The sequence below is a fragment of the Orbicella faveolata genome, unplaced genomic scaffold (assembly GCF_042242905.1).
Source record: "Orbicella faveolata isolate gen_17 unplaced genomic scaffold, um_ofav_v1 contig_3, whole genome shotgun sequence".
Classification (NCBI taxonomy): domain Eukaryota; kingdom Metazoa; phylum Cnidaria; class Anthozoa; order Scleractinia; family Merulinidae; genus Orbicella; species Orbicella faveolata.
This window is the reverse complement of record NW_028301558.1, coordinates 22,874,067-22,898,396: the sequence shown is the minus strand read 5'-3', so window position 1 is coordinate 22,898,396 and position 24,330 is coordinate 22,874,067. Positions and strand designations below refer to the sequence as shown.

Sequence of the window (24,330 nt, the reverse complement as noted above, 5' to 3'; positions counted from 1 at the left end):
AATACTTTTTTGCCTGTTTGCAGGGAACGTTAGAGAAGTTAGACATACAAACCGAGACCAATAACAAGTTGCTAGCTCAGCAAGACAAACAACAGGTACGTTACACTGGACTGGACTGTAACAGTTCCTGTAGTGCTTTACTAACGATTTACTTTATTTCAGGACATGGTTAGAGCACTGGAACAACTGGTGGCCCTCAGAACTGAACTACAAGAGAGCAACTCCACATGCGAGCAACAGGTAAGAGATTAGTGATCACACTCAGATCAATTTATTAGTGTTTTGTTATCTACTTTTGTAAAAATTACAGTCGGTGCGGAGGTGAGTTTGATTCCAGAAAATTAACGAGTTTAATACTTTTGATTCCTGCAGGCTCAGAAAATCCACTCTTTGTCAGAAGAACTGGATGAGGCAAAGACCAACATAAGAACTTTGAATAAACGAAATGAATCCGACATTGTAAGTGATTGTTTTAAAGGGACTCTTTTACGTTTTATAAAATGAAAATATATTAACTATTGCTGTTTTGTTTTTGTCTTATTTCAGGATTGTGTAAACAATTTAATGGAGTCCGTCAAGGGATTAAAAAAGAACCTTGGCGAGAAAGATGTAAGTAGGTTGTGTTTGTTAATGCCTTATTGTCAACATGCATATATACGTATACATGGTCTCCACTGAGAATTTGCGAACTTTCTGGACACTTAACGAAGTTGCGTAGCTCAGGTTTTGCAAAATCTAACTTGTATAAACCTGAACGTAGATTCTGAAAAATACAATTAGTATTCCCTGTTCTGAAACATTCACACTTTTTAGTTGACACTGAACCTTTCTGCCTCACTAACGTACTGTACTGTGGAGACTCTGTGGAGTTTTGACGTGAAAATGATTGCTATTGTTGCAGAACGACCTAAAACATGTCTCTTTGAGATGTGCAAAGCTGGGAGTCGTGCAGTTGGAAGTTACCGAATGAGGAGAATACTTGCTTCTTACGTATTTGCTTCTTTTATTCACAGAGCGAGTTGTCATTCCTTAGAAATCAGCTGGAGGAAAGCAAACTTCAACAACAGGAGCTGACAGATAGTATTGAAGAAAAGGTGAGCTGTAGTGCATGGCTGTCACAGAGATGTGGACTTACCCGCATTTACTTCGTTTTATATTTTATCAACATGTATATATGTGATCCGATGGCATAGTCAGATGTCACTGACTCGAATGTCGCTCTCTCTACAGAAACGCACCATAGAGAAATTAAAAGACAAACTTGATCGAGAAACAGAAAAGTTCAACAAGGAAAGACTGGATCGCGAAACTGAAGTAAGTTGTTGTTCCAGGCAGTACAGTATTAAGTTGCATTTTTGAATTTGTGTTTATCACTTCAGACAGAGTTAGGAGTGTTGTTTACTGCGTTCAGGTGATATCTGTGTTTACTAGAATTTCTTGTTTAAGCTATTTTGTATCAGAATTTGCCTAAAACAGCGCCACGTAGTTTTCCAGCAGTTATCGTTTGATTACCGGGAGTAAACCACACCCGGCCTGTCACAAGTATTAAGCTCAACCAATCAAAATCGAAGGAAATCTTGTGGTAAAGCTTAGGCTACAGAGAAAGCAAAGCGATCACAGTAACGTTTGATACTAACACCGCTTGTTTCTACAGATGAGTCAATTAAGAGATGATCTTCGTTGGACGACTGAGCAGTACAGAGAAATGAATCAGGCGCTTGCTCAGCAACAGCAGCAAATGACTTCTCTGCAGGTGAGACTAACTGATTAATCATATTTAGTCAATAACATTGATTTGAAAGACGTTCTTCATGTTAGTGCATTTTATGAAAGCGTAGTACGGAGGACCAGGAGGGGTTACAAATATCTCCATTTACTAAACTACAACTTTCCAAGCGAAGAACTACCGGTCACGAATAGTTGAATAGAAAACACAAGTTTGCTGCGTGAAAATAACACAATGGAAAGCAAAACAGCTGGAAACAATGCACAGCTGTTAAGCTCGACTGGCATCAAGATTTCGCCTGGAAGGGTATCGCTTGTTGTTCCGGAGAGAAGGAACAAAGTTGCTGGTAAATTATGCCCGTGAGCGTCTGTCAGTGGTCCGAGTAATAAGATTTTTATGAGAGGGAGTGTTGTTAAGCGCTGTTTTTTATCCTTTCTGTTTTACCGTTTTGTTTCTGTTTATCTTTAACCTTCTCAAACATGGTTCCCATCAGCACTGCAGGGGAGTGCTTTTTAGCACTTTTATCCACCCCTGTTCAGGTTAACCCCTTTTGTAGAGAATTTTATTCCTTGTGTGTAGCAAAGTTTTTAATTCGTTAGACAAACACTTTTTAACACTTGCAGAATGTTTTGAATCATTGATACTCTGTCAGCTTCTGTTACATCTATTTTGCGGCGAGTGCTTGTAGGCGCTAACTTGACGCCGCCCCCAGTGACTGGCCCAGCTCTCAGAGAGTGCTTTTAAGTGCTGGCTGTACGGGATCGTTTTTTATCGCCACAACTGGTGGCTTTTATCTTTTTTTGTTATGGCAACTTTTAGTTATGGAGGTTCTTTGCAGCGGTATTTACTGTTTTTTTAACTGAATTTGTACTCAATCGCTGCGGTTTTCCACAGGTGACGTGAATTTTTAACACCGTTTTTAAACTGTTCCCCTCTGCACAACCTCTTTGAGTTGGGCCGTTGCTAACTTCACTGTACTAGTCCCCTAAACTAATACCCCTGTGTTATTCCGGTTCAAGGCCATCAGCTGACAAAGATCGTGGATATACTCTTTACAACACTGCTTGCAATTCACACTGAAGCGACGCACATCACGTGACTCAACGTCCCTCTGGAGTTCCCGGATATAACGCACGTCATTGAGATATTAACGAGCCCGCGAACATACAGTGGAATCTCTCTACAACGTTTCAAAACTATACTCTTTTTTCTAAAGCTCTTTTATTTATAAACGCTCTATTTATAATCGGATTTTTATTTTGGCTGCTGGCTAAAGGTTTTTTTTATTATTTGTTTTTATCTCGCGCGTTTTTAGCATTTAATGCTTTTATTACACTGGATGTACAATACGCGAAATACTTTGCCTCTCAGAGCGTTTTGTCACTTCTCTCTGGCCTTTGAGCTTAAAAGAAAACCTCCGGTAACGTGGTAATCTCGGCATTTTTTAAACTTCGAAAAGGTTTTCAGGTGTGTAATTTATCTGGGCAAGTTTTGCCCTGCTCCACCCCAGTAAGGCTGAATTTGTAACTCGGTAACCCCAATGTTCAGCGACTGAGATCGTTTTAGTGATGTCTTCATTAGATCGGTGTAAATTCTCGATTGAACGTGGGCCAAAAGTCTAAATATTATACGAAGAACGGAAGGTATTTTTATACAATATTTAATATATTGATCCAAGGTAACTTGTATATATTTATAAGTAAGAATATTTTACTAACACCGTGACAGCGGTGTGTATGTGTTGTAAGGTAGTTTTGTACACACGAGCTTTGAAAATCCTAATCTATGTACAAATGTTGATGCTGTTTTGTCGTACTCTGTATAAGGGTAACGCTCTGTCACGCAAGCCAATATTTACAAGCTGTTTAGCTGAGCGTGACATGCATTCCGAGGGTTCTAAGGTTCTTTTTTATGTATATATTTAACGTTTTAAAATGTAGTGTAAAAAATAAGGTAACATCTTACACCAAGGATTTTTGAACGTTTCAATAAGAGCGACACGCAACACAAAATGAAGCCAGGGAGATATAAATAGTCACGAAACTGCGACAGTGACGTTAAAAAAATCCAGTCAGATTACATTCAAACTAAACAATTCAGTCGAATTTATAAAATCTTTATAAAACAGCAACGTACTTATTTCCTAATCTGATTGATCCTGCATGACGTCTGATGCAGTGTGTTTCATATTATTCATTGTAGTGTGTTGTTATACTTATATGTACATAATAAATGCTGGGATCACTAAACTCTTTTGTTGTTATCATTTTATTCTGATGAATGTGAGAGTGTGCTATTTTTCTTTCATTGTCCTTTACCTCTCTTTCTCCGGCCGTACACTTGTGGACTATAGCGCGACATGTGGGACGTGTGCAACTTTCTCTGTGCTTGATTTCTTCCAGCTTTTCATTACTGCTTGTTCAGCCTCGTTTTCCTGTTCGCTCATCTGGACTTCAAAGGAATATTTTAAGATGTCTGAGGGCCTCATGCAGTAACAACCGCCAATGCATGTAACTAATAACGCCAAGGGTTCCATTTCCGCTTCTCTGCCCATCTCTTGGGGACTGGATAGGAGAGAAAAGATAGCGGTCTTCATCTCAGTCATTTGAGTTATACAAAGAAGCGTTGCGCGGCACTTGAAAGGAGCTGAGGAAGTTACATCCGTTTTATCTTTTCCTCCCACTTTCGATCGAGATACCAAACTTGAAAACAAACAAGCAATAAAACACAAAAAAGCGAGCCAACGCGCCACTTTCGTTCCTGGGTATGATCAAGGGCGAAATCTAGTATATGAACACAGTAAAAGATCTACAAGAACAAAAGAAACAATTACTTTGAAGTAACTATGTTTTTTAAACTTCCATGTTCGCCACATTTCTTTCGTCTCGCTCTTTTGTCTTAAACCTATTTTATTTACGCAAAAAAGCACACCCTGTCCCTTTTCTTATAATCACCCTAAAAAAGATCTTAATCCATTAAAAAACTTACAAGTTGTAGAACTTTAATTGTGTAATGAATAAGTCCAAGCCCCAGTCTCTCCCAGGCACTGCTCCTATATCCAGCAAAGAACGAATATACCTGAATAATGATAACAAATACTCATTTATAATACAAAAAAATAGGTCAGCTGAATTTAAATATAAAGACAGCTGGTATAAACTTATGTGCAGTTGATAAAATATTTTAAATTAGTGTTTGCAATAAAAAATATTAACAACGAAAAGGGAAAATTTGGTTACTACAATAACAACTAGTGACTAAATGCTACATTTTTGCTGTATTCTGTCTTGCTAAATTTAAGTCTTAAATTTGAGTTGTGTATTTGAGGGTGGACCAGTGGCTAAAACAGGCGATACCAAAAATACTAGAAGAACATGATTGCGAGAAAGTTCTGAGTTACCTTAAGTCATAAAATCCTTCATTTTTCAATGCAGTCTGATCTGAAGGACAAGACTTCTACTGCGATGTCCTTAGAAAACCAGGTAAGAGGAAATGGTTTTTTAAGGTCCGCAATGTGTGCATGTGTTTACTGCAAGCACGGTTTTAAAAATATAAGCGATACTATAGACTAGATTATTTAGTAATATGACAATCATCATTTCGTAATGACACGCCTGATGGATACGAAGGCTTCATTTATAAGAATGGTTTGATTACAGCTCAGGAATGTGGAAGAATCTAAGGCCGAGTTGGAGTCTCGGTACGAGAGTCGTCTCAACCAATTACAACACTTGAACGAATCACTTGACGCGTCAGGGATGATTGAATCACACGAGGCAGAACTGGACAAACTGAGAACCACGCAGGTAAAGAGAAAATGCAAAATATCCATGCTCACACCATTACAAAAATGACTGTCAGTTTTTTGCCGACAGTAGATCTGGAATATTGGAAACAGTACCGTAAAACACTGACAGTTAACAGGTAATGAGAAAAGTAGTTCATACCACAAGCGTCCCTGAATGCCGGAGAATAAATATGATCATGAAACGGTGCGCTAAGTTTCCCCATTTATTGATTTTATTACTGCTGTTTTAGCCTGACACATAAATTAAGTTACTTATTTCTCACTTACTTACCTATTATTGGTAATTTAAACAATCTCGAATATGAGATTCTGAAATATTCCGTTTAAGGGTATCGTTGTTCAGGATAAGAATTGAATTTATCCGAATGTCAGTGTCTAAGTAGTATTTATTTAAGTCATACAAAGTTGCCCAGACGGTTCTCGGTCATTTTTAAACTTTCGTTCGGACAAAGCGATTTGATTGACAGCTGTTTTACACAAGGTAACCATGAGTAAAGTGATTGACAACTTAGAGGCGCACCGTCAAGAGAGAAACGAAGAAATGGAGTTATTACGAGGACAAGTGGACGAGATGGATGAGCTGAGAAGAAATAATGGCCTGCTGGAGACTCACTGTAAAACACTGAATTACCAACTTGAGGTTGAGATGTACGAGGCTAGAGAAAGGTATATAGATCTAACTGCTTGCACAGACTAAAATATACAGTGAAACCTGCATCAAGCGGAAACCATATTAAGCCGAAACCAACCCCAGTGAGGCCCAAACTTATTTTCTGTTAAATGAACCCGTATTAACTGGACACTTAAGAGGGTTCGTGCGTGTTCAATGGTGGTTTCTCTATAGATTACAGAGTAAGTACCAAGAAACAAATTGTCCAAACCTCAGCCCCATAGTGTGCTGAATAGACAAGATATTAGGGAGACTGATAACATTTGGGAAATTTCAGCTTTTAGCAAGAATATATGTGGGTGTGGCTTAAAAAGTACTCGAGCGGTATAAATTTAAGCTCTTTATTCACATGAAAATTTGTATCAAACCTATTTTTTTGTACCACTAGAACCTATTGATTGAAAACCGAATTCTCCTTAGCAGATTTAGTGAATGTACATGGTAACAGTTAGGAGAATATGGGCGCTCATCCAGGGTTCAGTGATTGTTGTTGACTTTATAATCTCTTTGAAAAAATACGGACTGATCGGCTGACTTGTGATATACTCGGCAAGAAATAAGAATTTTTTAAAGGCAATTTGGTGAAGAATATTGCAGGATTTCAGTTTAGGAATACGGTTTCATTTGTGGCTGTACCTATACTCGCGTTTATTAGACAGTACATAACATTGCTTTTCCTGAATTTTTTGCTTTTTTTTTTCAGGGAAGAAAATTTCAAAACAGAAGTTGAGAGATTGAGGAAGGAATTAGAAAACGCAGATGAGAAACAGCGAAGTGCCACAGAAACGAAGGTCTACTACTGTTGTGCTTACAGCAAGAACGACTAGAATTGCTAGGGAATCATTTCAGCTACAGTTGCAGTTTACGTCCAGAGTACTGTTAGGAAACTCCCATATTTTCAGATGAGTCTCTGACGACGTCAACTTGTCTAATTATAGAGTACACGGGTTATTTCTTGATAGGAAGAAACCACAAGAAAACTTAGAAAATACAGTTGAACCTGCCGTAAGCGCTTACGGGAGGTGGTCGCTCACGAGAGCTTAGACGATGTTAGGTCAAAATTTTGCCCCATTAGCGCAAGGTGACTGAAGAGACTTATCCCTGTTTTAAATGCTTTATTCATGTGAAAAGTCGATTTTGAGAAAAAATCTGGTACTTCCCACTGAGAAATTTCCGTCTCTTGTACTATCCAGGAATGTGATAATGTTGCAACACCTGATTATCCAATTTTCGTTCAATTATCTGTCCACTGGTCGCTTACGGGAGGTTAAAAACGAAACAAAATTTGATATGTTTAGTTCTAAAAGTGGTCGCGGTCGCTTACGAGAGGTGGTCGCTTACAAGAGGTTTCAAATATAGTGATTTGTCTTGGAAAATTTTGGTATTTTGGAAAACTGGTCGCTTAGGAGAGTTGGTCGCAACCGGAGGTTCGACTGTATTCCAATGATTGTACATAAGAATAATTACCGAAAACGGCAGGTACATTTTCTCAGAACGACCTTTATGTCTATCAAAGTTTGAAAGACTTATAACCAACAACAACTAACCAGCCAATTAATTTGTTTACAGGACCAAATTTTGTTGGAGAAACAAACCGTTGAGACTGAGTAAGTAATACAACTGTTGAGTGTTTTGAACTGAATTTATAAAAGATCGTAAAACGCCAGTCAGTAACGGAAGAGTGGGCAAACGAAATGTTGAGAAGCTTGTTTTGATTGATAGGGGAGCTCGTGCGCTTTTGTTCCACGTTGGGCGATTGATCTTCATACAATTATGTTTTGTGTCACGTGACGAGTGTTGTTTTGGCAATATCACGTTCGAAAGGTTTACGATTCACAATCAGATCATTAGTGATATATCGATCCTTGACGTTTACACTTTAAAACTGATTTCAATCTGGCGATCGTTTTCAGTGCATGTTTACAGCAGCCAGGTATCTTTTGTTTAGCAGAATTCAAAACAGCTGCTTATATGTGCTTGTCAACAGGAAATTAAGTTTATCGCTTACTTTGCTTTGCTTGTAACAGATTGGCTGCCGCTAAGCTAAATATGGAGACAGCCTTAGAAGACGCCGAATACATGGCAGAAGAACTCGAGAGGTAACATCAAAGAGAACATTCCTTATCATACTAGCGTTAAACATATTTACTAAGAATTGCGGATCAAGTTTGCTCTTTCGAGCCGAATTTTCTCTCTACAAATTAAGCGAAGAGCAGATGAATGTCAAAGGAGTGTCGCTGTGATCCCGAGAAGCTAACTTATATTTTCTCGAGATCAACATTCTGCCAAACTCAACGAGTCAGATTTGAGCTGACTTCTCTCTTCGCTCGCTCAATTTCTTTCTTTGCATAAGGGATGGACCACAACAGTTTCGAGTGGTAGCTTGGATAATTTTTCTGCGCAAGAATTGTTGTTTCAGGGCCAGGTCGTGCAAGAAGTTTTTCGATTTGCTCCTTATATGTCTTACGTGGCTTGCTTTGCTCGACTGTTTTTTTGTAGCTTTATCATACCGAAGGGCATTCGTTAATAGTATTGTATGACTGTTTATTTAGGACAAGACAAATGGAAAAGCAAGGATTTGAAGAAAAAGAAGAACTGAAATCTAGACTTGAATCCACCATGGAGGAGAAATTTAAATTGGAGAAGGTAAGGAAATATATGCTAAAGTACTTTAGGAGCTCATTTATTATCCAACACTAACATGTGCTCTTTTTTCCGAACAATTTGGGTTTTATTCAAGGCCGTTGCTCCGATCGTACCGGCCTACTTTCTTTTCAATCATCTTCTCAAACTTGTAAAACATCTTTCCTCTTTGCGAGTTAACAAACTGACGTCAGTTTTCCATGCGTCTGTCCTGTTATTAATGATGAATTTCGTCATAACATTGTCAAAGCGCGAGGCGATAGCCGAGTGGATCCGCTGACTACTTTGACAATGTTATGATAGGACAGACGCATGAAAAACTGACGTCAATTTGTTTTTTACGATAAAAAATTGTCAAATTGTTCTCTCTCGCTCCTTCATGCATCGCATAAATTATAAATTCATTTGTCTGTCCGCTTATTGACAATGAAAATTAGCCAATGAGCGCGCGAGAGTTTCTGCAGTTATCGTAAAAAGAAAAAGGATTTCACACTTTGCTTCGACTGGCTCAATGTACCTCCATTGTCGCTCGCAAAACTCTTTCCCTCGGAAAAAAAAATCCTGTTTCTTTCGGGGAAATCCCGGTAATTTAAAGAGCAAATAACCACAGCTGCTATTTCAATGTCCTTAATAGTATATTTCCAAAGTTGCCCACATCGTAATCCCAGGAGTGGTCGCTTGTGTTGGTTTTGTCAAAGAACGTAGTTGTAATACTTTTTGTCATTTTGTGACTAGTTGGTTTGTTTCTTCATAGGCTATGCAAAAACACGAAGAGGAGATTGCTCGACTGAAAGGTCATCAAAACCCACAGCAAAAACTGCAGCATCTGTTACTAATTAAAAAAGAAAATAATGCCCTCAAAGAAGTAAGTAGTTGAAATACCACATCTAAATAGTCCATCTGCGTTGAACGGTCCTTAGGTGTCTTGCTTGTGCTGATAGTAACCAGTTTTTTCTTTGTTTTGCACATCAGCAAGTAAACAAACTTATCAAAGAAAGTCAGAAATGCAGCTGCAAGGGAAAGAAAGTTCCGCTCGGCACCAAAAACGGAGGCGCAGAGAGTAAGAAAGAAGGAAGATCAAAGGGTTGTTCTTCTGAAGATGAGGGGAGCACTGGGACTGAACTAAGAGACACGGATAAAGAAAATGCCTTTGCCACCGCTACATCATAACCTTAACGGAACTGAGTCACAAAAAAAAACCATTTTTTTAACAAAGAAGATGTAATACAGGAAACGTGCTTTGAGAAAGAAAACAGTGTTCAGTTTTTTATCACGCCTACGTGGTACCACTAACGAGAGTTACTTTAAGTATTGTCAGAAACTGCTGATTCTTAAGTTCTGTTTAAACTCGTTCTCAGAGTATTTCCTCACTCCATTCTGCTCACCTCACGGTACAGTGTAAAGAGGGAGACCCTGTGATGGAAGTGAGGAATCCTTGGTGGCTATCGCTTGTAGTATCAGTTTTTATAGTAGTTAACTTATCCAGTTATCACCACTGAGGAACGTCCTTTCTCCCCACGTCAGTTTTGAGTCTTCGAAAACTCATTTTTCATTAAGAACGTTTAACTTTTTTTTCACAAAACTGTCAGGTAGCAGTGCTGTCTCTTGAGTAATCTCAATATTTTAAGATTTTAAACGGTAATGATAATGACGGTTAACTGCAGGAGACTTGATTCATTCGTATCATGATTTTCGAGGTAGCTATCAAGTTACATTTATCGAGTAATTCAAACTTCGCGCCAATGCATAGACACTAAAATGTGTGAGCGAATCATGTGACTGAATTAGCGTGAAACTCTCCCAGTCCTACCTGTTATCACGCTCAAAACCTAAGGATGCGTGTCTGGGGAGTGTAACGACAAATATATACTTTTAGACGAGTGTTATAGTTGTAAGCAGTGCTTATTGTTGCCTTGTAAGACAAGTTTAGTGAATACATAAGCTTCACTTTAGTTATTGAAAACAAATCATAAAAAAACTGTTTCTTGAGCTCAAATCGATCTCACCTTTCACGTTTTCCAGACCGGACTTGATAAGAGATGGAGGAAGGGTAAAGTAAGGTCTTCGTTCGAGCTTAGAAACCTATCGGGTCAGTGCTTATCTCCGGGGTCCATGGCATGAAGCGGCTAGGATGAGATAGTAGTCCATTGCAGGGTTACCCCCTAGCTTTAAATTCGCCGGTACCCATTTACACTTGGTCAAGGGAGGCACTGAGAGTAAAGTGCCTTGCTACAGCCAGGGCCTGAACCTGAACCGCTCGATCTCGAGTTGTAAATCATTGGGTCCTCTCGCCTCCCATAAGTCGCGCTACCCGAAAGATTAAATCTCTTACAATTTGCGTCTAGTTTCAAATTGGCTTAAGATTGACCCAAGTGGAAGCAGATGAATCAAAATGCTTGAATTTTGATTCGTTTATTTATTCCACGCCTTACAAATCATGGGTATCGATTCAGATCTGATTTTCACCTGAGACAATGATAATACGAGAATTGTTATCAACAGACCTAAAACAACGTGAAGTTTATATGAAATAATTCATATATGAACTGCGGTTGTAGATGAGAGTGAAGAATGATCATCGCAGTTAATTTTCCAATTTAAGCAATTGGAAAGAAGAAGCCTGAAAAAATCAGGGCTTCAACGGGATTCGAACCCGTGACCTCCGCGATACCGGTGCGATGCTCTACCAACTGAGCTATGAAGCCACACATTGGGAGCGAGGTCAATTAATTGACCTCGCTCCCAATGTGTGGCTTCATATTTACCACACTAAATCTTGTCCACTAGTTTATAACTTATTATATAATAATTAAATGAATGCGCGCGCTCTGATTGGTCAATCAGCTATGGTCTATTGTGCCAGTAGACCCATGGAAATTTCGCGTGTCCTCTGAATTATTATAAAAGCAATGGACCACAAGTTTTTATGGTTTGTAGGCTGATAAACCACTTGGGATGTTGGAAGAACACGAGAAGAATTACGAATTACAATACGAATTACAATATTGCGCGCAATATTGCACCGTGCATCCGGGCCTTAAAGACAAGCAACTGAACGTACTATCGGTCTAATGACAGGCAGTGACATCATGCAAGATAACATTAGTAAGAGTAAACGTAGTTTTCTACATTTGTGTAATTCAAATTTCTCAAACGATACCAGACGTTTATACACAAGAAACCGAAAGAGACCGCTACAATACAAGGAAAAGCGTTCATAAAACTAAATGTTGGCTGAAAATAACATCAAACAAATTTACTTAAATCGAATTATATTTTACTGACTCCGTTCGAAATATATGAGAAAACAAATGGTAGGAATTTCCCGGTTAGTGCCTCAAACCACTTTTGAACGCCAACAGAAGGGCGAACCCCCCTAAAGAAACAATAGAAGGGGCTTGGGTATACCCACAAGGCCCTGGGAACTAGTCTCGGTGTCCCATGATGCTTCGGTGGCTTTTTGACGCCATGGAATTGACTGGCAAACGAGAGATTCCATAGAAGGGAGGGAAGAAGAGTGGGTATATTTCTCACTTCATCTGTTCATATAATTTGAATTATAACTTCATGCGGCTTCGCGGCCCTAATATAATTCTCATTATAAAGTGATTTTGTCATTTATATAAATTAAAGATTACAACCAAACTGTGATACTCATATGTGGCCGAGAGAATAAGATACCCAGAAATTTTAACTCAAACTAATTAAGAGCTACCACGTATTTTTAGCCTTCTCATAGTTTTTCTGGATTAAAAAATGAAAATGTTGGGCCTGTATAAACTCACTAACACGTTCTGGTTAACTAGTAAATACATCTAGGCATGGCTCACAATTTCAAGTATTACCAGGAGCCATAATCGGGGAGACCGTAAGTCTTGGGATCCGCGCGCACCTATGATATGGGACAATTTTTCTATTTTTAGAACAAATTGCGCCATCCTGACGTCATATATCCGCGCGGATCCGCGCACATGTCGGGGGCTCTCGCGCGGATGTTGTCACGTTGAGTGATCAAATGGTGAGAGCTGCGAGATTCTCTTGCAGATTTTTCACAGCGATGGCAGGGAATAAGGCAGGGAATAAGAACCAGGACTCTTATATGTAGTTTTATGCTCTGAGCTAATGGAAAAGGTGAGTTTTTTTTATTTTTTTTTCGCGCTGTGAATGAATATCTGCTCGCGCTAGTTGTACGCGTCAGTTTTTCGTTTGTTTTGTGAAGAAAAGTTATGTAAGAAAACTCTTTACTCTGGTATCGAGTTGATTTGTGAGTTTCCCAAAAAACGCTTAATCATAACCAAACCCTGTTTTTGATAGTTTCTTATGGTTTCTGTTTGTTTGACGAGTTTGCAAAAGTTTTTGAAAGGAAAGTCTGACGCGTACATTTAGTAGCTCATTTGCATAGTGCAGCGCGCGCTCTTTCAAGTCCGAGTCGGTGTTTTCAATTGTCAACAAACCTTGACAAAGATTTATTTCGTGGTCTTTTGTGCCGAGATGCTGCAACAGTTTTCACGAACGCCAAAAGGCTACTAACATCATGAGTGTTTCTTTAACATGCTGAAATTTTACACTGCGAAAACAAAATAGACAAGGAGTTTTGATAACTCAACCAACGAAATCGAAATCGTTATTCGAGTTGATTAAAGAAAGCGTCATCGTAACTTTGCTGATTATTTCTGCTGTATTCACATATTTTCAGCTGAGCTTTTAATATGTTCTCAAACATTTATCAACCTTAAACATATTTAGAAACTAGAGATATTATATGAGTTCGATGTACGTTTTCACAAAAGTGGGAAGTCCAATTTGTCATGTTTTACTGACTGTACAAAACACGCATCGGCGAGCGCTCTTATTCATCGACAACAGACAATTATTTTTACACAAACAAAACTGAGCAGCATCTACAGACATAAACTTTATTGTCGCTTATTGGGCCTTGATAAAACATGAAGCGTTGCTTACAATTCAGGCGAAACTCAAACTTGCAATTACTTTTTTTCTTTTACTTTTCGGTCGAGATAGACTCTGGCGAAATCCTCGCAAGCCTGTGGCAAGAGGAGGGAAACTTTGAAGTCCTGAAACGCTGCTATATCCAAACATACAACTAGTTTTTTGCTGTGGTTTGGAAGAGCTGTTAATCTTCAACATATGTGAAACTTAGAGTGGAGTAATGTACAGCTCATGTAAAAGAAGCATCCGTCGGAACACACCTTGGTCAGCGATATCATATCTAAGCTTAAAGCGGAACATACCTAAATTCGATACTGTCTTACTTCACTCAAACTGGAGCAGCTTACGACGAAAATACTTAAGCAAAATTCCAACAGACGTAAACGCGTTGAGTTGTGGGCCAAAAGCATGACACAATTTCGGGAATTTCGGACGCCATTTCCCCCGCGCGACATCCGCAAAAATCCTCGCAGCATGTACGCGCGTGTGCCTCAGGCGATGGCGCAATTTGTTCTAAAAATAGAATTATTGTCCCATATCATGGGGACAACCCCAATACTAGAAATGGCGCGCGCTTACGGTCTCCGTCCCCGATTATGGCTCCTGGCATTACTTGCTATCTTATTTGTTTGGATAACATTATATACCTGTCAGATTAATTACACATACTATCTTTTTTGGAAACTACTCCTAGATGTCCCACAAGCAGGACTTGATCACCAACTGCTGTTCGGAAAATGGAGCCCGCGCTCCTCCCGTCCCGAGTGCCACGGGACCGGACCATAGAGAGTGACGGGAATCAAGCTTAACTTCTGGCTGGATGGATGGATGAATTAATTGCCCGACTGATAAATAGATAGTTTGATTGACGGATTTATGAATTAACTGATCTATATTGATTTGATTTATGATTACTGGAGTGACTCACTAACTGACTTAATACATTTTTCCTTAAATGCTGGATGAGATGGAAGGCATGAAACATTTAAATGTACGTGGTAAAGAATTGTTTTGATACTGTTAAGATGAAAGCACATGCCATAAAAATATTTCTGATTGATATTGTATGATATCAAATGGTATGTGAAGAACGGGGAATACAATGCATTATTGCTTACGAATACTTGTATAAACTATAAAGCTACCAATTCGTGGTTAGAAGTCAAACTAAAACCGGGCTGTCCAGATTTGCTCGCCCTGACGAGACGCCTCCGTCTTGATGTGCCGTGCTTTTCGTGCGCATGAGATGTCCTACTTCTCTGTTCACCATAACCTCGTCACCACGACTATGAAAAAGACAAAGCAAATTAACAAATTATGTAAGTGAAGTCTGCATACGAGCCAAGTGTCCCAACAAGCCAGAACTTCTTCCGGTTTCTGTAGCATGAAGCGACTAGGATTATTTCTACCCCCCCCCCCCCCACCCCCACCCCACTGGACGCGATGCTGGTCCATCGCGAGGATACCCTCAACATTAAGTTCGCCGGTACTCATTTATAGACTTGGGTGGAGAGAGGCCCTGTGAGAGGAAAGATTGCTCAAGAACACAACACAACACAATGTCCCCGGCCCGGACCGCTCGATCCGGAGATGAGCGCACTAACCACGAGGCCACCGCGCCTCCCACAAATGTCACGTAACACTACATTAAACCGTTGGAGAAATGTATCTAAAGAAGCCCAGCCTTACTAACCTTATAAGTATTCCAAAACATCCAATCTCACTTAGAACATCCGCTAGGACAGGTTCAGCCAGTTCTGCACGTACAATGTAGTTCTGTGTGATCGGAGGCTGAATTTTGTCCATTAAAATGAACTTTGAACGTTCCTTGACATCAACTGTCTCTGTCAATGTTTTCACAATGTCTTCTCCAAAAATGTTGTTACCTGTAACCAAAAAATGACGTAGTTTTCACAAGAACGGACGGAAATCACTGTGCACACAGAACCTGCCAAGTTTTAATTCAAGACAGGTACAACTGACAGACCTCCCTTATATCTAAACACTCTTATTAGGTAGCCATTTCTAACTCTGTCTTGGATTTTCATCTAATCTACCATAAGATCGTTTAACAGTGTCTATTTAACATGACTAGCTATACTGTTTATACCTCCTCCTTCCAGCTGTGGCTTCAAGACAAATCTGTCAGGATCTTTTATAGCCATTTGCACTGTTTTGTCTCCATCCGCACCCTGATATTATACAGCAAACTCAATATCAGTCCGACACAGTACTAACGGAACTTATAATGTTGTTCAAACGTGATGCCAAACTGAATATCGGCTGCTGCCATGGCCCACTGTGTTACGGACTCATATATTCTCAACTACATGTACAGCCCTTATTATTAATTTGTATCAGTTTCTCTAACCTCATCCAATGTGTAAAGTCCTGTGAAAGTGCTTCGTATCCTGTTGAACACCTCTTCATCTGATATAAACCTGTTACAATGAAATCACAAACATGAACTGGATATCCAAACAACCTCCTTCTCCTTCTTTTCTGATTTAATATTACTTAATTAACACAGAGACGAAAATTAAGCTACGAAACATGTTTATAAATAAGAAGAGAAGTCATCACACAAACACACCTTTCAAGTTTTCCTGGTGAAGCCAACACTTGTTGAACTTTTTTTGTACCAGCAAGATGAATTGCAGCTGATGGACATTTGATAGCTTTTGATCGTTCCAGCATTAACCTTACCTCCCAATCCTGCGTCAAAGAAAATAAATGCCCTCAATTTCTAACTTGGATATCAGTATATTATTAACCTTATCATAATGGTAAACTCCGGACTCAAGACCTTGGGCACAGTTTTTCCCAATATGGACCTCCTGGCTGGCAAATAACTATGTATGGAAAGTAATGCACCGTTTAATGGATATTCCCACCTTGCGCACAGCTGCTGCAATGCAATGGCTGCTGAGAATAATGTTGATTTCATTTGGTACATAGCCAGAGCAGCGTTTTTCACTTGGAGCCTAAGACTTTAGACCGTTCAAAATGTGGCTTCTTATGTTATTTAAGCCTGAGTTAATGCATTACACTAAGCTGGTTGTTGTTGTTGTTGTTGTTGTTGTTATTATTATTATTATTATTATACCTACCATGCCTGATTCATAATTATCTGGGTCATAGCCACACCTGAAGTATACCACAGCAATCTCATGTCCTTCTCTGGAAATCAACATGACACAGTTTGAATGGAACTCATTCACCACTAATGCATCATAAATTACATTCATAATAGTTATTACTGAATAAGGACTACAGTGCTCAAAAACAATCATGGCAATACTCCAACAGCAAGCATTGACTGTTCAAAAACACGCTTTCTTATGGCCAGGAGACCAGGTAGTTATTATTCAGTTTCTTTGATAGAAATCACAGGATTGTGGCAACAAAAGACAAATTAAAATGTCTAATAAGTCAAGTGTTATTTCATTGTCTCTGACTTATGTCCTTTCCATGCTAATCTTCCTACTAGAGAGTATAGCTTCACAGCAAAAAGAGAAAGCGAAGCTTTGACAGAGCAAAACGGTCTAAGGGGTTGAAATAATATAGATCTCCTAAGAAGACAGGTAAGAACTGATTACTACTTCTACATGTACATCACTTTATAATTTAAACACAGTTTGTGTGGGCAAGGTCTACAATGTAGATACTCACACTATCAGTGTTTTATCATCTTTTAGTTGTCCTGTCCTGCTTATATCATTGAAGGTTTTTCTTATCATTTGAGCTGAAGGATGGCTGAAATGTAATAGAAAAATACAGTGTTGTAAATGTCAAAACAATTAACCTAGTACTAGTCTAAGGCACAATATTATAAGGAACAACTTAATTGAATATTAAGTAAATATAAACAACAAATGAAAGTAAATTAATGGCACATCACTTTGCATTTTCAATGCAGACAATCACCAAATTCACATACAGAGATTATGCTACACAAGACACTAATTTATTAATGTAGTGGCCTTGAGTACCTTAAAAAATCAACGTTAAAGTACTGCAAGACTATGTAATTATATTTTTTGAAAGTAGTGTTCCCTTAAGTCGTAAAAGGTGAAGCATACTATAGAAACAGCAGAGTAGAGTGATTATAACAAGTGAGATTTAAATGCTACTGACACTTGTCTCATGAGGTGTTGCACCCATCTCTGATCAAATCTGTTTCGCTCACCATCTGATACTACCATCATTGCTACTGCACTAAATGAGATGCAAAGGAAAAAAATACAAAATCAACTCAAATTAATGCAGGGGTTTCAATGAGCATCAGCTACTGGTCAAATTGACTGGCTGCCTGGTTTAAGCACTGGTAGATAAGGAAGTTGAGCTCAAAAATGTTCTGCCTGCCTGTGAAAACCAGTTGCCTTCCTGGTGAAACTGTTACTGGAACCCCTGTTAATATTACTGTTTACAATTTAGGATTCAAAAATGTTTTGATTTTCACTGAGTTTCTGTACATACCTTTCATTTCCATAAAGTTTCCAAGCATCAACTAGGCCTGTTGCCAGACCTAAGGCTGATGTATTCTCAGGGAGCTGAAAGCAGATACAAAGAGGTTGAGTAACTTGTGGACTACTCTACACAAATTATGTTTGACTCAAATAACAATGAAAGAATGAAAGATGCGAATGCAGCCATAACACTACTGGAAAAATGACCTGAAAAAATTTCAGGCTCTGAACGGGATTCAAATCTACGACCTTTGCATTACCGGTGCAATGCTCTACCAACTGAGCTATCAAAGCCACATGAGCTTTGATAGCTAATATTGGTAGAGTATTGCACCGGTAATGCAAAGGTTGTGGGTTCGAATCCCGTTCAGAGCCTGAAATTTTTTTCAGGTCATTTTTCCAGCAGTGTTTTGGCTGCATTCGCATCTTTCATTCTTTCATTTAATTGCTACTGTTGGACATCTATTACCATCAAATAACAATATATCACAAAAAAACAACAACAAAAATAAAAAAAACCAGCAAAATACTGCTTGACTCTTAAATTGTTATTAACTTTACACAAGCAGTGCATGCTGAGAGCTATGTAGCTGTGTCTCTTTGCACCCATTGCATGCCTATGATGGTACAGATTAGTTCACATCATAGGCACGTTATGCATGTAGAGTGCTAATGCCATGAAGGGGACATTCAGTGGTCATGCTTATTGATTGAGTGATTTCCCTTTGGTATTATAAAAAGTTTTTTCCATTTCTTATGATTTTGTGTAGAACGAGATTACTCAAGCTCAAAATTGAAGGACAGACAAAGTTACAAACAGAAAACCTCACCGAAAAGTTACAAAACTGAAATCAAATTTCTGGCTAATTCTGGGCAAACTTAATGGCCCAGGTGACACAGATTTAATATATTCGTGACAAAAGAAACCAATGGAATATCCTGGTCCAATTTAAACAATGTTGAGATACCACTTAGCAAAATGCACAACACTTGAAAGTGAACCTTTTTTTTGTAACTTGGGTCAGGTCCATTCTGAAGATCCAGTATGAAGCTGTAAAATAAAACAAATAAGAAATTTTTTTTCTATGAGCAGATTACTTGTAACTATGAGGCAGCCATTATTAACCCCCCTTTCCCACCACTGAAGAGGACTTTTGGCATGATCAAAATTTGTTATTGCAAAACATGGATCATGCTACCATATACAGATTAATAAAAATTGACATATATTTGCTATCCTTTAAAATAAGGTAATGCAATAGGAATGCAAAGTACTTGTGAAGTCCTCCCATCTGTGAACTCAATCCACCAAATGAGGATGCAATTGTGTTGATTTCAACTTGCTTGATTGCAAGATCTTCTGGCTTATCACTTGTACCATCCAACATATAGTCAGACCGGAAAATCCCCAGGGAGATGGGCTGTGAAATATGAATATATGAAGCTTTTCAGAAGTTATAATTTATTCAAGTCATGCAAAACACTAACACTAACTTGATAATCAAAAAAATGCAACTTTTATTTAATATATGCCAAATAATTTAAGGTTACAGTATATCTTCAGGGGTGTCTCGCGTCCAAACGATGTAGCGCGTACGGTTTAAGCTGTAGATACCTAAACTCCTATATCAAATCAAAGCTTATAGAGCTGGCTATCAAACCATACCAAAAATTTTGAAATAAAATGAATTGCTGATTTTTTCACGGCTACTAAATGCAAGAGTCCTAATCACCTTTTGGAAGCTACAAGTCAAAGTGAATTTTGTTTTTCACCAATTCATTTTTTCCTCAGTTTCAGGACAAAAAGCGCTAAAAAAGAGTGTGTGCGTTTTTCCATATTCAGTTGCAGTAAAAAGTTACAGAACATTTTCGAAATAGGATTTAAAAAATGTGAAGTGATCGTACAAAAATCGCTCTCGGAGAAAAAATATTTTGAAATAAACAATTCGCAGACACATTTTTGTTTTTTATATGTTAATCTAGCTACTGTCCAAATTTGAGGGCAAACAAACAAATTCCCTTTGAGCTGTAACTCTTTAAAGTGTCTGCTTCAAGCGAAAAAATTTATTCGAGAAAACAGCACTAAGAAAAATCTCTTGCTTTGCAAACAAACTCCAGCCACAAACGTCTTCAACTGGGTTCTCAGATCACTGAGTCAATCAGCACTTGGAAAATTTACTACCATTAACTCACAAAAAAAACCTTGTGTTTCACAATGCGCTCAATGCGGAGAGATGAGTTGGACGATTCATTGGTATTGGACTCAACAAAAGAGTCACTGTAAACATCACTGTTATCGCTGTCGAGTTCCCAAATTTTTACAGAACCTTTCTCTTCTCTTCAGTCGATCTTTTTGCCCACTTAATAGGTGAATAGCTTCATCCACGAGGCCAACTTTTGCTTCTTCAGTCATTGATGTATTTTCATTCATTCTTTGCTTTTTCGAATTGGTAAACAGAGTTTTCCATGGTCCACGTTTACTCATAACTTAGTAGAATTACACCTAATATGAAAGATGCTTGGATTAACAATGCTGATTAACTGAGTAGCCAGCCAATTCGTGGTATCCATATAGGTAATATTCCCGCAAAAGTAGTCTCGGTTGATTGCATACACGTTATAGGGCTGTCAATCAAGAGGGAACTTTTACTTCTGGCCATAACATAAAACCTCCATTTCTCCGCCAATATTAAGTTTTTTTCAATTTTGTTTTCAGAAATTAGAGATTACTCTTTGCCCATTACTTTGAACCAAAAATCCAAATTAGAAGAAAATTGCCGATCTGAAGGTATACTGTAACCTTAAGCAGAATTTGCAAATCCAGGACATCATGTTAATGCCCCTCCGATCTCAAGGAAGGTCATTGCAAATTCCAAAGTGACAGTTGAATGGTCAAGTGGACCTCCCAGAGGGCTAGAGGGGGGTTTAAACCCAAAAGGACCAGTGGGGAGGTATGGGAAAACACAATAATATTAGAGTTAGTTGGTAAGAACAAATTGAACACAGGCCAGCTATCTCAACTGGATAGACAGCAACTCTTAGATGTGACATGCAAGTAATTGATTTGGACTTTAAAGACACAATAATGAACTTTTCTTGTTTGGTCATACATGCTAACCATGGTCATCCATTGATTTTTTAAGCAAACAACTTTCTTTTACTTAAGGGTTATGTCTATCAAAGGAAGGGTTTATAATAAAAATGTTATTTTGGCATTAATAGTGACTCGATGTACTTAACCTAGCTGCTGTCAATATATCACTTCACTGTTGAAGTTACAAGTCACCTGTGAGAGTCCTTCATTTCTTGTTGTTTCATAAATTTCAAATATTTTGGCAGTAAATGCATCCACTTCTATGGTGCTAAATGGACAGAAAACAGACATGTTATCGAGCTGTCAGCTAAGACTTGGATAAACTTCACTTTGCCTTATAAAAACAAAAGTTATACAAGCCATAATTCTGGACTCCGACCTGGTGTAGGAGACACAGAACACATCACAACAGAACACCGCCTCATAAACCTATTGTTTCCATTGTATTCCTCATTCTTTTGTCTTTTGTTTTTATTTGTTTTACGTCAACTGTGTCTTCTACATCAAGTAAGAGCCTAATTGTGAGACTAGCGATGTTTCACATGATGTACAGCTTTCAGCGGGTTTGCAGCATTTGCTTATTCTATCTGCAAACTAACTATTGGCTTTAATGACTAGGAAAAAAAAATTGCTGTCTCCAAATGTTGCACACCTGTTTTCTGAGACATTTGTACATGCTGATCATGTTACAATTATTGTGCTGTTCCAGAAAATATCCATACTCCCCCCACAGAAGGGATTGGAATTTTCTGGGGGATCGGGGGTTTGACAAAAAAAAAACCCTTCGGTGGGGGAGGTATGGATATTTTCTGGAACCACACATTTTGCAAAAATATTCTAGTTCTATTTAGAAAACAATAATATTGACTCCCAACAACTCAAGCACCCAAGTAAACTCAATTCTCACACTAACTCGAACCAAAACTGATTTCCCCTGGATTTGTATCTTATATTTCATGTTATTTTACAATTGGTAACTCACACCCTTGACAACTCAAAATGTTTTGTCCTTTCAGCCCATTTTGTTTTTTTTTATAAATTTACTCTCAATAACTCACACCACATCTGTCAATGTCTAAATGGTTAAATCTCTCCAAAATCCTGGACAGAAATATATTGCTTTTAAGAAGTCAGGGTCTATCAATAGACTTTATCTGAAAAAGCACAGTCAATTAAGTTGTTGTAACTATGTACTGCAGTAGCCCACCACAGTATTCTTCTGTCATTTGCTTTGTTATTATTTGCTTTATTGGCAAAGTATCATTCCAGTTTTACTCTTTCCCTGTAGTAAATCCAACTGAAATGCACACCTCTCTGTTCCCTAAATACTGGTCATTTGTTGACATTTCCTGACTGAAACTCCTGAAGAGAGGTACAGGGAGTCAACTGTACGTGTTAGAATCCACAAGGCATTATCATAATTATTTATTGTTGTCCTTTATCATTCTTATTTCTTGTTATCTGTATAAATAAGTTTAACTTCATGATTTGTGGTGGCTTGCCCTTGGCCTCTTCTGCGAGCCTCTATGGCTACTTTTATTTTTATATCTAGGTATAGCCAATTAATAAACCAATAATCGATATCAATTGATAACAATCGATGGCAATTGATGAAAATCAATGAGTTTTATTGTTTGTTATCGATTGCTGATAGCAATCGATAACGATTGATTAATTGATTGGTATTGTTTGTTAAAATTATTTTTGTCCTTTTACAAGTTACACTGATAAAATGATTGACAAAAATCTATTGGGTCATTTTATCTTCATAGCCTTCATATCTTTTAGATCATCAACAAAATAACAAGAACATTTTGGCTTTACATCTTTCTTTGCAAGTTTATGGCACCAGAAGAAGCTCAGGCCAGAGTGGCAGTGTAAAACCCTCCAGTCTCATTGTAGCATCAAAATAAACAACAGAGTCAGTGTTCAAATGACTTCAATTATTTGAATTTCTTTCAGTGAATAACTCTCCATATTCCTGAAGACAGGAATAATTCCTGTCTTTATTACATGTATCGATTGTTAGCAACTATTGTCAATCGATAGCAATTGATAAAAATATTTTCCCGAGTTTGATTGCTATTGTTTGCTGATATCAATCGATAGCAATCGGCCATTGATATCGACTGATTTCGATTTTTATCGATTGATTACACCTGGTTTTATATATTACATGTACCTTTTTTGTTTAGAGGCGTTGGTGGCTGTGAAGGCTTAAAAGATCTGTCTATTTTTTTTCGTAGTAAGGTCTCACCTCTGAAGAGCTTCCTTGAGGAATTCATGGTCCTGACTGACTTTGTGAACTAAGAGATTGAAGTCTTTCTGCACCTCTTTCGCCTGGGTGAACAATCGCTTTGGAAAAGGAGAGGGGAGAAGAGTGAATGGTGCATGTTCGACCCTGTGGTAACAATCCTTCGCTACCATAACAATGCCATGAGTTACACAGTAATCCTTCCCTTCTTCGGCCAAAAAAGCCACGAGATCTTTTGGAATCTCACGAACACTACTCATTGTAACTCAGCTCTTGTTAGCCTTTGTTAGGAGTTTGTTTACAAGATCGGAAGTACCAAGCTCTCTGAGCAGTTTCTCTTTATAGAACTGAGGTGTTATTCCTCAAAAAGACTTTTGCCTCTTTATAGAAATGACCTCACATTTCGTCCAGAAGTTCGATTACAAAGTGTAACCACCACCTGCTGAAATGGGCCGCCATCTTGTACGAAGGGCAACTTGGGGGCTGGTGCAGCTCACCCCAAGCCCCCAACAGTTAAGGCGTGGTCACAAGCTCTTTAAAAAAAATGCACTCTTTGTTTTCAAATTTTCCGTTAATACTTCTTCTTTATGAACAGAAAATGTATCTTGAACGTCAAAGGAGGTGGGTGGACGCAGAAGAGAAGAGCAGGTTCCGAACACCATCAGTCACTCATGAGTCACGCTGTCACGCCATCACCTCCTAACGAAGTTTCCACG

General features: G+C 38.4%; 2 protein-coding genes across 6 annotated transcripts in view; one reads left to right on the top strand and one right to left on the bottom strand.

Annotated features, from left to right (window-relative positions):
• Window positions 1-10,843, top strand: part of LOC110052985 (kinesin-like protein KIF15-A) — a 40,295-nt gene extending 29,452 nt beyond the window's left edge. For all 5 annotated transcript variants that reach the window (XM_020759168.2, XM_020759167.2, XM_020759169.2 and 2 more), the window contains 16 exons: window positions 24-95; window positions 163-240; window positions 373-459; window positions 547-609; window positions 1,014-1,094; window positions 1,231-1,314; window positions 1,655-1,753; window positions 5,161-5,208; window positions 5,386-5,532; window positions 6,016-6,200; window positions 6,908-6,995; window positions 7,774-7,811; window positions 8,232-8,303; window positions 8,757-8,850; window positions 9,602-9,712; window positions 9,820-10,843. In XM_020759168.2, coding sequence (XP_020614827.2) covers window positions 24-95; window positions 163-240; window positions 373-459; window positions 547-609; window positions 1,014-1,094; window positions 1,231-1,314; window positions 1,655-1,753; window positions 5,161-5,208; window positions 5,386-5,532; window positions 6,016-6,200; window positions 6,908-6,995; window positions 7,774-7,811; window positions 8,232-8,303; window positions 8,757-8,850; window positions 9,602-9,712; window positions 9,820-10,017 — 1,545 coding nt within the window. In that variant the 3' untranslated portion in view covers window positions 10,018-10,843. The remainder of the gene's footprint in view (window positions 1-23; window positions 96-162; window positions 241-372; window positions 460-546; window positions 610-1,013; window positions 1,095-1,230; window positions 1,315-1,654; window positions 1,754-5,160; window positions 5,209-5,385; window positions 5,533-6,015; window positions 6,201-6,907; window positions 6,996-7,773; window positions 7,812-8,231; window positions 8,304-8,756; window positions 8,851-9,601; window positions 9,713-9,819) is intronic.
• A 1,122-nt stretch (window positions 10,844-11,965) lies between these two features.
• On the bottom strand, window positions 11,966-24,105 carry LOC110053040 (glutathione synthetase-like). Its single transcript, XM_020759227.2, has 13 exons — window positions 23,618-24,105; window positions 21,553-21,628; window positions 19,542-19,687; window positions 19,269-19,317; window positions 18,277-18,350; window positions 17,935-18,015; window positions 17,470-17,553; window positions 16,908-16,977; window positions 16,391-16,512; window positions 16,169-16,238; window positions 15,908-15,989; window positions 15,491-15,683; window positions 11,966-15,083 (listed from the first exon to the last, which is right to left on the bottom strand). Exons 1-13 carry the CDS (start codon window positions 23,872-23,874, stop codon window positions 14,960-14,962), a joined length of 1,428 nt encoding a protein of 475 aa, XP_020614886.1. The 5' UTR covers window positions 23,875-24,105; the 3' UTR covers window positions 11,966-14,959.
• Between the last annotated feature and the right edge of the window lie 225 nt (window positions 24,106-24,330).

Bases quoted from the DNA above. Each gene is read 5' to 3' on its own strand.
- LOC110053040 (XM_020759227.2), bottom strand. From the start codon at position 23,874: ATGAGTAGTGTTCGTGAGATTCCAAAAGATCTCGTGGCTTTTTTGGCC. The intron at 18,351-19,268 runs GTTCACTTTCAA...ATCTGCTTTCAG, and splicing joins ACCCAAGTTACAAAAAAAAG to CTCCCTGAGAATACATCAGC. The intron at 16,513-16,907 runs GTAGGTATAATA...TCTTTGACGCAG, and splicing joins ATAATTATGAATCAGGCATG to GATTGGGAGGTAAGGTTAAT.